The sequence below is a fragment of the Sinocyclocheilus grahami genome, unplaced genomic scaffold (genome assembly GCF_001515645.1).
Source record: "Sinocyclocheilus grahami isolate Dianchi unplaced genomic scaffold, SAMN03320097.WGS_v1.1 scaffold283.1, whole genome shotgun sequence".
Classification (NCBI taxonomy): Eukaryota; Metazoa; Chordata; class Actinopteri; order Cypriniformes; family Cyprinidae; genus Sinocyclocheilus; species Sinocyclocheilus grahami.
In genome coordinates this window covers 1,794,534-1,811,810 of record NW_015505462.1, presented here as the reverse complement: position 1 = coordinate 1,811,810, position 17,277 = coordinate 1,794,534, and the positions used below count along the sequence as shown (strand labels likewise).

The 17,277-nt window shown below is 38.2% G+C and overlaps 1 protein-coding gene across 1 annotated transcript; it reads right to left on the bottom strand.

Annotated features, from left to right (window-relative positions):
* Positions 1–1,659: 1,659 nt before the first annotated feature.
* Positions 1,660–16,768, bottom strand: LOC107600418 (parathyroid hormone 2 receptor-like). The gene is made up of 5 exons (XM_016292313.1): positions 16,628–16,768; positions 11,528–11,622; positions 9,573–9,711; positions 7,325–7,366; positions 1,660–2,398 (listed from the first exon to the last, which is right to left on the bottom strand). Exons 1-5 carry the CDS (start codon positions 16,766–16,768, stop codon positions 2,009–2,011), a joined length of 807 nt encoding a protein of 268 aa, XP_016147799.1. The 3' UTR covers positions 1,660–2,008.
* Between the last annotated feature and the right edge of the window lie 509 nt (positions 16,769–17,277).

Below are 17,277 nucleotides of genomic sequence, written 5' to 3'. Positions count from 1 at the left end.
TTTTACTGATGTCTGCTTCTCTAATCTCAAAGCAGGATTCACAAAACGCTTGCTCTAGAAAGATGGATCAGTACCCTGCTTATTTGGACCAGCACACTCCACTCAATCATAACCTGTAAGCATGATAAATAATAGATGTTTATATTTTTTATCGAGCATTCAAAATGCGGAACTATGGCAATGGGTGTATCGTTTCCGACATGCGCTGTATGCGGTAGACCAATCACAACAGACTGGGCCATCTGACCAATCAGAGCAGAGTAGGCTCACAGAAAGGAGGGGTTTAGAGACTGAATCTTAGAACTGCTTCGAACGAATCGTTTGAGAATCGGTGGAAAATGAGGTGATATTAAAAGCATATTTTGAGAAAACAAAATCGTTTTTTGACTTTGCATGCATGTAAACCTATTGTAGGAAACTCCCAAAACAATATTAGGAACCATAAAAATTTCAAAATAGGTGCAATTCAAAAACATTTTAAATAAAAAATATCAATAATTTCTGAAAAAAATATATATATATAAGTCCGTAGCAAGGTTACCGTTGCTAGTCCTGTCTCTTCTCATCGCACCCACACCTGATTGGTCTGTTGCTAATTAACCTTCTGCCCTGTTTACACCTGGTATTAAGATACATTTTGGTCAATCGGATCACAAGTAGACAAGGCAGACACATTCCCATTTACACCTGGGGTTTTAATCCATCTCTTTTGTCCAGTTTCGACCACTTCAGTCCTGATTTTGATGGGAGGGTCTATTGGTGAGTGTATGTGTGGGCTTTTTCTGATCTTTTGAGCTAATATTGCGAAATAGGCTCACACAACTTAGTACATGAAAGGAGACAACAGAAAACAATACGGAGAGCAGCTTTCATTTCTGCTATGATCGCTGCAAAACAATGTTGAACGCTGTGAGTGTGTTTTAGAATCAGGACTGGTAAGACAACATTGGCATTTTTTTGCCTTTACACCAAACTTACGATTTTAAGATGGCAAAGATTAAAAACTGTCTGGCTAAAACACTTCAACAACACATCCTGTGATGTTTTAGAATTAGGTCAGTAAGCAAAGAAGAGGTGGTCTTTTGTGGCTGTTTGAATTCATTTGACCACGAGCGCCCACACTATGCAAGCAATACGATCGTATGCGGTTTTGACAACCTCTGGAAGTGGTTGAAAGTCAACAAGCTCAAAACTTTTTACACCCCGTTCACACCTGCATTTAGCATTGTCCACTTGTGATCGGATCAACCAAAACGCATCTTAATACCAGGTGTAAACAGGGCCTCTGAGGTGACTGACATGCTGCTACAGTTTCTGAGTTTCTGATCTAAACAACCTCAAACTGCCATGATGTGATGTCGGTGATAAAGTGGAAAGTAACTCTTACATTTAAGAACTAAACCAGCACTGTCAGATTTTTTTATGCATTTTAAATAAATTGTATTAAATTATTAAAATTTTTACTCTGTAATGGAATACATGAAGGACAATGGAGACCTTGTTAAATTTATTTTCACCCCAACATTCAATAGTCCTTAATAAAAATCAATTATCCTGAGCGTTGCTTCTATGGTCTACACAAATGTGTGGAAGTCATGCTCTTGACTTGATGACATCTTAGTAATTGAAACCAGATTTCAAAAATAAATAGTTGGCATTACAATTGAAAATCAAAAAACTCAAAATATTCACATTGTCCAGCTGGCAGTTTAAGAATTGCATGAAGCAACAAGAAACTTTATTCATCAGCATTTCCATAGCTTTGAATATTTTTTGTTATAGTGATGAGTGGAAATATCTTGCCATGAACATATCAATCTGTCTGCATATGGCAATGTGTCAAAAACCAAACTATGTGTCACAGCTTGAACAGGAAGTGTCCGTTGTAGAGGTGCTGTTGCCACCCAAAGCAGTGTGCACTGCAGGCGACGAACTGTCATTTTTGCTCTTTAACCAATGCCCAATGTGCTATTACACCCAATTTGTCTGTCTATCACTGCGCCATTATCTACAGAGTTTCCTCGTCATCCTCCAGGCCACTGCTGGCCCTCGTGGGCAGGGACTCCTTCAGCAGGATGTCATCGACCTGCTTTGTACTGTCCTCTGGCTCCTCGGGAATGGATGGTGGCAAGCTGTCAGCATCCGAACTGAACACATAGCCTGGCAAGGTGGCATGGGCACTGATAGTTGGCCCCCAGCTGCTGCGGTAGACTCGGCTGGAGAAGAGCGTGGTGGAACAGGTGCCTGGGCCACCGATAGCCAGCTGGGACTGACTGCTGGTGCTGTTGTTAAGGCCCGTCAACACAGAGCCGTAGCGGTAGCTCCCGCACACCACCGGGCCCTTCCAATCAAACGCAAGGTTCCATCTTGTCCATGTCTTCTTGATCTCAGTCTGGACCTGGGGATCAGAGTTAGATGCTAAAGGACCCTAAATGTTGAAATGCACAGTGACTTTACAATATTATTTCAATGGAAAATGATCCGCAGTTTAGCCCACATAGATTACTGTTTTGCTCACTGCATGAATTACCAGCATGGCGCCGCAAATGGCAGCAAGGACGCTGAGCGCCGCAATTCTTCTATTGTTTTTGTTTGTTTGTTCTGTGTTTTATCATTCTTTTTCTATAAGTTTTACCAGAGACGAACTCCTTAACATTAAGCAGCACATCCCGGACAACATTTTTCCGGTTTTTGATTATTCAGACGTTTTGTTGGACATTCTAGTCGGAGGTACAGCGGTGTTGTTCAAACGCGCGTGCAGACGCAGAAGAGGGAAAGACGGCTTTCGGACTGTGCTCCCAAGCATTCATCTCACGAATGTCCGTTCCCTTCCTAACAAAACGGATGAACTTCTTCTCCTCACCCGCACCATCAAGGACTTTTCTAACTCTGCTGCACTGTGCTTCACTGAAACCTGGCTGAGTGTGTGTAAACATACTTGGTAATAAAGCTCTTCTGATTCTGATTCTGATTCTGATGAAGAACATCAAAAATTGTCAGAATTTAGAAATAAAAGGACATTTTCTACCCTGGTTTTGCCCTCTGATTTGAACACTCTGTTTGAAGGGGCGTGTCTGCTGTGAGACTTCACTGGAAACGCCACGTTGCTATGACTGGCTAACATCTTGGCTAAGCATCATCATCTGCATATGAAATTAGCATTACATGTGGAGCTCTCTCAAAATTTTTACTGTTTTTACTATTACTGCTGTTGAGATGAGCTAATCATGGAGAGTGTTGATTATAGCATTATATTTAGATTATAGCATTATATTTAGATCTACTCCCATCGCATGAAAGGTTGCAGCGATAAGCATTGTGAGAAGGGTCTGCCTGCAGACATGCACTTGCACTCTCAGACTTGTACTCTCAGACACCTGCGCTTCCGCAAGTGACATCACTTGCAATTTTTTTAATATGCTATATATATAAATTTTTTATATGAATATGCTATTAAAAGATTCAAAATTCGATATACAGTTTATTAATACAATGTAGGCCTAATACAAGGCAAGCAGATATAGTATATGAACCAGTATATGAACACAACGTGCAATTTAACGCATTGCGTTTTGAGCACGTCTGCTTGCCTGTATGGATCTTAGTACATTAAGCCATAAGTGTTTACGGCTTTCTAGATTATATATGAACTAAATATAAAATAAAAATAAAACATTCATCCATCCTTCTTGTCTATAAAACTTCCTTCAAATCTTACAAACAGGCCAAAATGTAAAGTTTGCTTTTCTAGCTAAATAAAATAAGTTTTATTTTTAGATCTCCTTCCTTAAATTCATGTTTGAATTTTAAAGGGGTCATGAATTGAGAAATCCAATTTTCCTTAATGTTTTGACATGTAAGAGGTTATTGTACTATAAAAACATCCTGTGAGTTTCAGAGCTCAAAACTTCCTCATTAGTCCAAAAACAGCTTTTATTGAAAGCAAGATTAAAAAATGACTCAAAATGGTTTCAGATTTTGTCACATTATGACGCAATAGTGAAAAGAAAGCCTGCCTCAGCAGAATCAGATCAATGCCTACTTCTACATCATTGCATCTTTGGCCCTGCCCACTAGAGTGTTAAGCCCAAAGTGTACTTCGTTTTTGTACAGCTGAACGCACAGCCTTTCAAAGTATACTCCATTTGAGTGGTACGCGAACGCAGGCAGTCGACACATGCACTCTAGATAGCTTCATCTTTGTCCAGCGTCTGCTCTATTTTTCTCCAGAACTTAAAGGGTTAGTTCACCCAAAAATGAAATTAGTCCATAAATTACTCACCCTCAAGTCATCCTAGGTGTATATGACTTTCTTCTTTCAGACGAATCCAGTCGGAGTTATATTAAAAATTGTCTATATTAAAAACAATGTACCTATGGGGCATGTTGTCACATTTCACTTCCATTCTTTTGGGGTAAATAAAGAAAAAATATACACTTTAATGATGAAAAAACACATATTTGTACTAGACAAGTGTGAAATTAATGTGGAAAAAAAGTTATATTCTGAGTCTGAACTCCATGTGGATTTTCACCAAACTGAGAAAGTCAGTTAGGTTGTGCCCTGCTGTCCCTTACCTGTTACAAATTTCTTTCAAATACAATTTAGTAAATTCTTCTTCCTGTCATTCCAAATGGTGTAGCCAATTCAATTCAAACTCACACTCAGGAATTGAAAAGGTGCTAGTCATTTAAAGGGGTGATATGATGTTGCCAAAAATAACATTATTTTGTGTATTTGGTGTAATGAAATTTGTTTATGCAGTTTAAGTTTCAAAAGACACATTATTTTCCACATAATGTACATTATTGTTTCTCCTCTATGCCCCACCTTTTTGAAACACGTCCATTTTTACAAAGCTCATCGGTCTGAAAAGCGAGGTGTGCTGTGATTGGCCAGCTATCCAGTGCATTGTGATTGGCCGAATACCTCAAGCGTGTGACAGAAATGTTATGCCCCTACCATACTGTGATGCCCTGTCCGGCCGGAGCAACGAGACAAAAACATTAAAACCCATTATAAATGAGGCATTTGTTGCATCCAGTGGGGACATAATTACGGATTACAATGACTTATACTGTCTTTTTACGCGTTGCATCATGTAGAAATGGCAAACAACAAGCGCTACTCTACACTGCTTAAAACTCGCATTTGAATCATCAGTGGCAAATTCTTTATATATAAAAAAAACTTACTTACAGTCAGTGAGTCAGAACAGCCAGCATTGTAGTATATTATTCCAGGATGAGGAAACAGTTCTCCATAAAATGTGCTGCACATATCTGAATATTTGGGTTGAACGGTTCTGGAACAGTGTTGTAAATACAACTTAACCACTGATTTCTAGCCGTGTCCTCTTTTGGAAGGTCAAACAAAGTAGTTTCGCTTTCGCAACAAAACACAGCATCACACGGCGGCCTTGAGTGAACGGAGGCCTGCGGGCTAGAGTGAGCGGCGGCCGGCGGATTCGACGAAGGAGCGGCTGGCGGGTTTGTGGCAACCACATGTGACGCCCCTGGGCTGGACTCCGCTTCGTTCACAGTGAAAGCCGATCCAGCGATCCACAGCGCGAAGTTGATGTATTTCCTCTGCGACCAGCACGGAACAGCTCTAGGCATGACGAAGTGGATATCGTCCTCTTTTGGAAGGCCAAACAAAGTAGTTTCGCTTTCACAATGAAAGACAGCGTCTTCACGACATGGCGGCAGCAACAATACTACAGCGAGAATAAAAGTTACACCTTCTTTCTTTGCGTGAACATTTGGGCAGCGTTATGCAAATCTTCCTACATCGTGACATATACATGTGGGGGCGTGTTAGAACGAGCCGTTTTAGGTAGGCGTGGTTGACTCTTAACTTTACAGATCTTCTTTATGCACCAAGAGCTTGTAACACTTCAAAGAGAAAGGAAAAATGTAAATCGCATCATATGACCCCTTTAATTCTGAATTTTGCACAAGGCTGATTTTGGCATTCAACAACTAGACAGGTCAAAACAGATTAAAGAACAACAGCCTACCCCAACAGTTGGATTGGTGAACACTTAAAACTCCACACTTGTTCTTCCCAAAGCTTGTTCTGATTTGTCTATTGTTTTAAAACTAGCTCAAGTGCTTAAGTTGAACTACAGTATGTTTAAATTAATAGCAATATTGTTACATTTACATAGCATTCACAGCTTTTTAGTGGGTGGTGGGATCTCCATTAACACCACCAGTTTGTAGCATCTGCCTGGCTGAAGCAAGACAGCCATAGCGTGCCAAAACGCCCACCACACACTGACTGTTGGTGGAGTGGAGACCAAGTGATGGAGCCAATCAATTTAAATAGTAGGAGGCTTTGATGGATGGAGGCCAAAGAGCAATTTTGGCCGGCATGCCAGGGTTGTAGAAGCCCAGAAGCCCCCTGGGATTACTAATGACTTTCAGAGAGTCAGGGCCAGGTTAACATCTCATCCGAAAGACTGAGTCGGCCACTGGGTGAGCACTCCCTGCTGGCCTCGCTAATACCTTGTCAGACAGCAACCTAGTTTTCTCAAGAAGGTCTCCCATCCACATACTAACCAGTCTCAACCCTGCTTCACTTCAGTGAAAAACGGGCTTTCTACACAAGACACCATAAAGCCAAGCGCACACTACAAGAATAAAGCTCATCGTCCTTGGTTTTAGTGCGCAGACACCGCCAGAAGGTAGGCAACAGCAGTTTAACTAGAACATGTCAAGTGTGCAACTCTTCTTAGTGTGTGAGATCCACTGCAGCTGTATCCCAATTCAGAGGCTGCATCCTTCGATGGCTTTATTTGAAGACCACATTCAAATGCAGCCTCGAAATTCCCGAGCCATCAAGTATACAAGAAATGGATTCCTCATGGCCCAGACTATCCCAAAACCATTTTGGGTTCCCCAAAGAACCTTTCAGTGAACAGTTCTTAAAAGAACCTTTTTATTTCTTAAGTGTAAAAACATTTTACTAATCTAAAGAACCTTTTTCAACTATGAAGTGGAAGTTCTTTGGAGAACTTGGTTCTTCTAGCATTGCTTTGAAAACCCCTTTTTGGAATCTTTATTTTTGAGAGTGTATGAATGTTAAAGGTTCTTCATGGAACCATAGATGCCAATAAAGAACCTTTATTTTTAAGAGTGTGGTCTATGATTATTTGTGTACAGGGCGCACCAGCATAACAGAAAACAAGAAATAAGAAGTCCATACATGTGTGACAGAGACACATGTCCAAAAACTATGAGAAAACAGCACTGAATGCAATAGCACATCCTGTGATAACCCCCCTTATTACTGTGAATAAGCAGCTTTGCTGATGCTCACCTCTCCATTACAGTAGCAGTAGATGATAGACACAAAGAAGCCCTATAGGAAAACAAAAATAGATGTTAGCAAAGAAAATTAATGTTTTTTTAAATTATTATTTATGGTGCAGGATAATTTATGTGGCAAAGATTAATCGGTAACACTTAACAATATGGATCATTAGTTAACATTAGTTAACTAACTACTTTAGTTAACATGAACTACGAATGAACAATACTTCTACAGCATTTATTAATCTTTGTCAATGTTAATTTCAACATTTACTAATGCATTATTAAAATCAAAAGTTGTGCTTGATAACATTAGTTAATGCACTTTGAATTAACATGAACTAAAAATGAACAACTGCATTTTCATTAACTAACATTAACAAAGATTAATAAATACTGTAATAGATGTATTGGTCATTGTTTGTTCATGTTAGTTAATATCTTAACTAACATTAACTTACGGAACCTTATTGTAAAGTGTTACAGATTAATCCTTAGGGTGAGCAGTTTGATCTCTAATCCTAAGTATGAGCAATATTAATGCATTAGTCAACTGCAGAAATTAGACTTTTCTATTTCACAAAAAAAAAAAAAAACATGTAAATATCTTAACTAACATTAACTTACGGAACCTTATTGTAAAGTGTTACAGATTAATCCTTAGGGTGAGCAGTTTGATCTCTAATCCTAAGTATGAGCAATATTAATGCATTAGTCAACTGCAGAAATTAGACTTTTCTATTTCACAAAAAAAAAAAAACATGTATAAAGACATTAATTTGTAAGTTCGGTCTTGATTTGGTGATAGAGAAATAATGATTAATCTCTGGAAAATTTTCATATGTTATACAGCACAGTTAATTCATGCACTGGTCCATGATTTTTTCTTGGTCACGGATTGTTTTCAGTGATTTAGAATCATTATTTTCATATTGGGTATTTAATTAGTTACAGTTGACACTGACCACCTGTTTAGTTTATATATTATATTTAGCAGCATAAAAACAAATTAAATGCTTCTGCATTTCATTAAATCATTTTATTGCATTACCCAGTTCTGTGTTTCTGACGATACCATAAGTGTAAAGGGAAGTGATGTATTCTTGTTGGGAAGGACATGCATTGAATCGTGTCATCCATCTCCAGATAAAAAACTCTTAACCTAACCAGCACCTGTCATTTAAGACAACTGAACTTTTTTTCTTGGTCACGGATTGTTTTCAATGATTTAGAATCATTATTTTCATATTGGGTATTTAATTAGTTACAGTTGACACTGACCACCTGTTTAGTTTATATATTATATTTAGCAGCATAAAACAAATTAAATGCTTCTGCATTTCATTAAATCATTTTATTGCATTACCCAGTTCTGTGTTTCTGACGATACCATAAGTGTAAAGGGAAGTGATGTATTCTTGTTGGGAAGGACATGCATTGAATCGTGTCATCCATCTCCAGATAGAAAAACTCTTAACCTAACCAGCACCTGTCATTTAAGACAACTGAACTTCTCAAACAGAAATCAATGTGGTGTGTCATGAGATGTCAAGCCTATTTGGAGTGCTGTGAACTGGATTGACCCATCAATATATTTCTCTGTCCTACATGCTATGTTTTATTTTGTGCAGTTTGCAACTAGAATCTACATGTCAGCCTAATTCCCATCAAAATCTGTGGGTCCATATTAATCAGATTTACTAGTTGTAAATTATTACCATGCATATTTTGTATTCTGTTTTAAATATCTGAGCTTTTCCCAAAGAAACCATTTTTTCCTTTTCTTTGCAATATGAAAAAGGAAAAAAATCTGTAAGAGAACATTACCCATTTCTTTAGCAAAGTAGTTTTTTTGTTTGTTTTTTAGGTTGCTTAAATTATAAACACATTTCTTACATTTTTTATCAGTTCTTCCTCTGCAACAGTTGAGTATTTTAAGAAATGCTTTTTAATGCACAAAAAATGTTTCATTGCCAGATAATTTTTTTTAAATTGCACGTCATCTGTGGCTTGTAAATAGTGTTTTTCCTTCTCTTTTTTTTTGTCTTTTTCTACCAAATCAATATTAATATTATTATGAATCAATATTATACCAACATTAATCAATGCAAAATGCATGCACAGCATTTTTATAAATATATACAAATTTGAATTTATGATTTTTGGATTATCAAAAGAAAAACATATGCATGTTGACTTTCAAAAATCACTGATTACATTAGCCATTCATAAAGGCATCATTTCCATGCAAGTACCTGGAAAGAATTGAAGAACAGCTCACAATACATCCGCACCTCCCAGCCAAGACCTTCGAATGTGTGTGGCATTCCAACAAACACAATGTAGTGCACTCCAAACACAAACACCAACACAAGTGTAGATTTGGCAAGCTTCCTGAACAGAGAGAAATGGAAATACTGTGTGAATAAAAGGGATAGTTCACTCAAAAATTCTATTTACTCACCCTTGTGTCAAAACCTGTATGAATTTCTATCATCTGTGGAACACAAAAACAGATAGTGAGGTACAGTTACATCTGTACAGCAACATTCAGAGAGTGAAATGCAATCATCTCATTGGGGATCAGCGTGATCTGGAAATAACATGAGGGACACAAGGTGACAAATTTCCCCATACCCATTTCCCATCGGATTCAAGACTGTTGAACTTTGAGTGCGATTTTACTGCATTTACCAATACAATAAAATATAAACCAGTATTACCAATTGCCATTTACCAAACCAAACACTGCTTGGTTTGGAAGTGACTTCTAAGTAAGCAGTGCTACATGCATCACTTTACTATTGACAATGAACCTACTTTGGTACAAAGTTTCACATTCACATTCTGCCTAACATCTCCCTTTGTGTTCCACAGAAGAAAGAAAGTCATACAGATTTGGAATGACATAAGGGTGAGCAAATGATGACAAACATTTTTTTGTTGAACTGTCAAAAAGCTGAAATGCATTTATATTACAATTAAGTGATATGTATGCACAGTTTCACCCTGTTTATAATAACACAGAATTTTTACTGCCATGTGACCGCTGCTGAAATATCTCCAGTCAAGCAACATGTAAAACTTTTTGTATAGATATTTTGTGTAGGCCAATGATGCCAAGTACAGAGTATGACGTAGCTGCTATATTATGAATTCAGAAAGTTTGTCTTTAATCTTTGTTTGATGGATGACATCCCACGCACCTCTGTGTGGCTTTAATCAGAATAAAGACATGCACAACATCTTCTTAATTGCTACGCCTTGCCTGCCAGGCAGGTTAAAATGTCTTGCAAATTAGTCATGAAAAGAAACATGAGAAATAATTGGGAAAAAGCAATGCTGAAAGATTCTGAGGTATAAATCCTCTTTTAATTGAAGCCCGGCTAAGTTTGATCAGCCAAAGTGTTCCAGTAAAAGTAATGTCGTACCAAATGAAAGTCAAACGATGTGCCGTGCGAGTGTACAAGGTCATTTGTATTACAGATTTATTTATATTCAAATTAGAACAAAGCTCTCTTTGGCTGAGCAAAACAGACTATTTGTTGATGTTGGTTTGTAAATATGACTGTCTGTGTCTTCATGTCTTTCTACCAGCTCTGCAAGCTGACACCTGTGGCTCTTTGTACTGTTAATTAGCAGGGAGGCAGCAATGATCAAATTGATTACTGTTATTAGCGAAGCAAAAGGACATCCACTGGCATTGTGCTTGCTCCAAAACTGGATTCTTTCAGGGTTCATCCAGAATAACATTTTGACATGCCAGACCCAAATATGCTTTTATAGGGTCTAAAAGCATTGTTTTTCTAAGCCAGACAAAAATGGAAGCCAAAATTTTTCTTTCGGCATGTAACAAGATCAAAACTATCATATCCAGTGTCTTTAAAATGCGACACTGATTTCAGCATATGATGGAATGATAAAAACCACAACCTGAATCAAACTGCAGAATGAGTAGGCGGAGGGGAAGCTTATTATCACATCTCTTAGCCACAGGCAATTCTGCCTCCAAGCTGTCAGATGAAAGATTTTGCCTAAATTACATAAGGAAATTAATAGCTGCTGTAGGGACAGCTTCCACTCTCAGAAATCTAATAGCAGAGACGATGCCACTGTAATGACAGAGACAATTTGGGTCACTAAATTCAAAATTTCAAGGCACTTAAATGGATGAAAGTCCAGAATGCCCAGTGGGAGTGAACGCACAAACCTGTACTGTTTCCGTGTGTCGTATCTGCCTGCGTTGGTCTCACGGATCTTGGTGGCGAGAACCCGCACGATATTCACGAACAGGATGAAGTTCAGCTGAGAGAGAGCAAAGAGAATGAACTGAGTAAAAGGTGACAGCTAATAAAATCCCTTCCCCCGCCTAAACATAATTTGGGTAACTGAAAAAGTGTAATGAGGACTGAGGATTGATCCATTATGCATAACTGGACAATAAAGCCTGTCAAAGGAGGTCACCAGCAGATGACCGACTAAGTGATGTGATTGACTGCTTTTTCCCAAATGAGTGGGGATGTCATTTGAAAAATGCTAATTTCTATCTGCTTAATTATAATGAGTGGGTTATCTGTGCATGAGATTTTGAGCTCAGTATGAATCAATAAGACAAACAAAAATGCATTCTGTGAGCATAAAAGCATTTATGGTATTTGTAATTCAACATTTCACATACAAAAATAACTCAGCTAGATGCATTATTTGGTGTGTAAATTTATTCAGATATTAACTTATTTAATTTTCTATTATGCATATGTACTTACCAAGTGTTTTGGAAGCAAGTAAGGCTGAGATATAGCTTGCTCGACCGAGCATGAATAATTAATGAAGAAACAAAATAACTCTCCTACAAGCACTGGTGTTGTTGAACATCATTAATTATGATACAAAGTAGTGTGCACATGATCAATGAATGCTTAAACACACTCAAAAGGCTGAAGTAGATGTGAAAAGTGAAATATTATGTGTACTTCAGTTCAGATGCATTTACATTGCGTCTATGCCTCAGATTCAATCAACAGAAACGGTCCGTAAAGGTGTGAACCAAATGGTCCACACAACACCATTCCTCATGAACTTCTTGTAGATTGCAGGATCTCTAGCGGGAGGCCCTAACTGTATGTTTGTAGCCCTTTTGTCTTCAGGTATAAAGTTCTGTCTCACAGACAGAACTTTGGGAGAAGCTAAGATTCTTATAAGGGTTAAGATTTTTTGAAAACTGACAAGCTTAGATAGCTGTTGAAGACCTGTTGAATAAATTATTCTCCCCACAAGAACTCTGGTCATGCTTACTTATTTTATGTAGTAGAGAAATTTAGTACATTGGTGAGCCACCCAAACCACTGTTCAGCCAAATACAGCAAAATCGAACAAAATTATATTATGTAAAATGTTTTAAAGCTATATTACTTAAGAAACACTTCTTATTTTCAAGTTTCCAAACAACCTTTCAGTAACCACAAAGTCACTTTATTATAGATTTACATATCAGAATGAATAAAAACTTGCTAATAAATGTTTTGTTATAAAAACAAATCTTTATGATAACTAATGCTCGGGTGCAGGGGCGGCAAAAAGCAAAACAAACCTCAACAGATTGCACTGTGAAAGTTACCCATAAAAACTAACATACTAACATAGCAGTGTCTGCGTACACACATTTCTATTCCTAAAAGAAGAACAAAGAAGACATGAAAATTACTAAAAAGACAAAAAAAGTTGTGAATCATTGAATGATTATAAAAATTATTTAAAAAAAAATTAAATTTATGTAGAGAATTTCCAGTCTTTCGTGGGCCTTTTAAGTAAATTGCATCTACTCAAACCCAGTACTGTTACTGATGATTCCAATTATTATATATAATGTACTGATGTCTTACTAATCTTTCAGCTATGTGATTACCTGCCTGCCTCTGTATACTTGAGGATGAGTGATGAAGAATGAGCTGATTGTACTGCAGAGCATGTACACATGCGGACACATGTTAGGTGTTAGATATCTATTCCACTGCCACTACATTTGCAATTAAATTGATTTTATTACAGAGGCTATTCACAGTAAGTATAAAAACATGGATGCAATTTACACTGAGTGTAAACAGTGGCAGATAACATTTGCACCAAGTAAAAATAGTATAAATATCATCTTATTTGCACCAAGATGTAAATAGCGACAAATTGTATTCATACAAAGTGCCTCTCCAGCATGACTAAGAACAACAAATGAAGAGTTAATTTGCAAAAACCGATAAACGCCACTTTAAAAAAAAAAAGAGCTGATTGCCGTGCATTATTCTCCACATATAGCACGATCTGAACCCTAAACACGTTTTGTCAAAAAAGCCAGTTTTGTCCATTTTCAATGAATCGCGAGTTCACATTTGTGACCCTGGACCACAAAACCAGTCTTAAGTGTCAATTTTTCGAAATTGAGATTTATACATCATCTGAAAGCTGAATAAATAAGATGGTTTGTTAGGATAGGACAATATTTGGCCGAGATACAACTATTTGAAAATCTGGAATCTGAGGGTGCAAAAAAATCTAAATGTTGAGAAAATCGCTTTTAAAGTTGTCCAAATTAAGTTCTTAGCAATGCATATTACTAATCAAAAATTAAGTTTTTATATATTTAGGGTAGGAAATTTGCTAAATATCTTCATGGAACATTATCTTTACTTAATATCCTAATGATTTTTGGCATAAAAGAAAAATCGATAATATACCCCAGCGACTTAAGATTGGTTTTGTGCTCTAGGGTTACATTTTACTGCAGAAGCCGACAATCGCCCTTGTTGTTTTTGAACAGAAGCCGACAAGTCAATTCTAGCGAATCAGCGCGCTGTATTCAGGTCAGGTGACAAAAAGGCTACTTTCACTTTGAAAAGACGTGCTAGTTGAGAGGAGTTTTGTCAAAGCTGACTAAAAGTGATCGAGGATGGATAATTTCGACGAACTTGATGAACCTGTGATATCTTCTTCAGGGCGAAAAAGGAAAATAAAAGCTGAAACGTTTTCACGGAACCTTGCAAAAGCAGCATGTTACAATGGTGAGGGAAAAGCTCAGTGTATTGCGTGTAATAACATCCATACAGTTTATGATCACAACAACAACAACAACGCTTGTCAGGCATCTACATTGTCATCTGAGGAGATTACAAAGATTAAACGAGTGTTTTTTTAAACTCTAAAACATGAAATGTGGAGTTATCTGCTTTTGTCAAAAAACGACTGTTGGAGTTAACTTTAATTTAGTAAATTACCTGTATTTGTTTAAGTTATTATTACTTAAGCAAAACAACCAAACTGCAGTTTGATTGATATTACTTGGAATGCGCAAAAAAAAAAAATTCTGAAAAAAAAACTAAAAAACAATGGAGTTATTGGTTTTTGCAAATTAACTCTTCAAATATTGTCCTTTAGAAAGTCTGTAACCCAAGAATAAATTCTTTGATAATCCAGTTCTGTAGAGAACCAACCATCCAGAGTCAAGTTCACCCCTGTTCACAGAGTGTCATGATGGGATCCATCAATCTCACAGCTCTCCACTCTGTTCATGACAGGACACTCAGGAATACATCAACAGTGACCCTCTCTGCTACCTGGATGGCAGTAGATTGCCCAGAAAGCAGCTAGCAGCAGGCAATCAACAGCAGCTGTGAGCCATACAGAAATGATGGTGTCATGTGACCAAGCATCAAACTGCTAGACCACGCATACTAGTGATAGACCTATCTGCGCTAAGATTTGCTGAGAAATATCTGAATCTGGAGTGATAAAGGATGAGTACTAAACATTTTGTAGTTTGCTAGAAGTCTGTATTTAGAGTGGAAAAGAGGCAATAATTAAATTTCAGTGGCCTTGACTGAGAAGCAGCTTTCAAGATGCATTCACCATGTAACCATTTAAAGCTCAAATAAATTATAGTTGACTGCATATATTGAATCACAATACATAATATATATTTTATAAATAGGTGCATGTACACTATAGTTTGGAGTCTGTAATTTTTTTTATATTTTTGAAAGAAGCCTACCATACTCATGAAGGCTGCATTTATTTGATTAAAAAATACAGTAAAAACAGTAATATTGCTAAATATTATTATAGTTTAAAATAATTGTTTTTATTTTATAATTGTATTGAAATGTATTGATGGCAAAGCTGAATCTTAAGCAGCCATTACTCCAGTCTTCAAAATCATTCTAATTTGCTGATTTGCTGCTCAAGAAATATTTCTTATTAGTATCAATGTTAAAACGGTTTTGATCAATGACGATGTTGATCAAATTTTTTTTTTGGAAACCATGGTAGTGTTTTTATTTAGGATTCTATGAAGAATAGAAAATGTAAAAGAACAGCATTTATTTGAAATAGTTTTTTTTGTGACAATGTAAAAGTCTTTACTGTCACTTTTGATAAATTTATTGCAAACTAAGTGACCTTTTAAATTATATATATATATAGGAGCAAAACACTGCAGGACTGTGGCTCTCCAGGACTGCCATTCCCCACCCCTGAACCATACTATGGTTACTCTGATAGGACACCGGTGAACTTGAGGAGAACTTATTACATACATCAACTAAAACACCTTTTCAGATCAAAACTGAAACAGAAAATTATTTCTGAGAAAAGCTATAGAGTTGACACTTGGTATGATATTTTTTTAATCTGACACAATGGCATTATTTTTAAGTGTAACTTTTAAATGTTCAAATATTTTGGGGGGCCACTGTGCATCACTTATCTTTTAAACATGCCTCCATCCATGCGTTTCTTGATGCAATTGTTTTCGGGCCTCTTCTGATGGCCACAATCGCAGTCTCAAGTGCCTGAGAAGCATGCTGAGACTGCATTTGTGGATGGTTTATGCTGTCGCTGTGAGAGCATAACCATAGCAACGCCACGATCATGACTCTCCTTCTTCATGAAGGTTTGAGTTCCCTCTGTCTCTACTCAGCTTCACACTGACTAGCGCTCTGGTAGATCAGAGGATTATAGCGCAAGCTTTCCACCGGGTCAGTCCCCACGGTCCTCCCACTACTCTTGCTCGTCACATACCATTGTGCTCCCGAGTGATGCTGTTGCACTGTCTCATGACCGATCTTGCATGTTATTCTGGGCTCCCGAGGAGGATCAGATTTTGATCGCTGCATCGGAGGGTGAGCCAGTGTCCCCTGATGATTAAGCCTCAGCTCAGCGTCACCCCTTTGGGCTGATTGCTCAGTCGGAGTCTGACTCCGTGTTTTCCCAGGCCGCCATCGAGCTGGAGTGGAATTCTCCAACCTTTCAAATTCTAATTCACCTTTTTACTGCCCGAAGCTGCTTCACAGCCTCCTCCACCCTCACTACCCTTGATGGTGGGGCCACCTGGGAGTGGGCAGAGACTCCTCAGGAGGAGAGTGCGATTGCAGTGCAGCAAAATGCCACCGTCTAGGAGAATCATGCATGCCTCCTATCCTGGGCCGGTGAGCTGATGTCAGCTTTTGCTGCTTAGACTTACTCACCATTAAACAGGCCGCCTCTACCTTGCATACAATGGCCATCCTGCAAATATATCAGGCCAAAGCACTGTATTGCACGGGGGTTGTTCTGAACAAGGGTTGATGTTGGAACCGCGCACGGTGACTGTCTTTGCCTCTGGGTGAATAAGGTCACAGCACTGGCCCTCGGCCAGGCCATGTCCACTTTGGTGGGCCAGGAGCACCATCTCTGGCTGAACCTTGCAGAGATGTGCGACGCTGACAAAGTGCACTTTCTTGATGCACCCATCTCCCGAGCCAGCCTTTTTGGTGACACTGTCATAGATCTCAAACATACAGAAAACAGACGGAGGCCATCAAACACATCATGCCCCGGTGTGTGACCACCACCACCAGGCCGCTGAGGGCTGGTCCCCAGTCTGTTCATCACCAAAAGCATCCCGCTGCGGTTTCTGCATCTGCTCCGGCACGG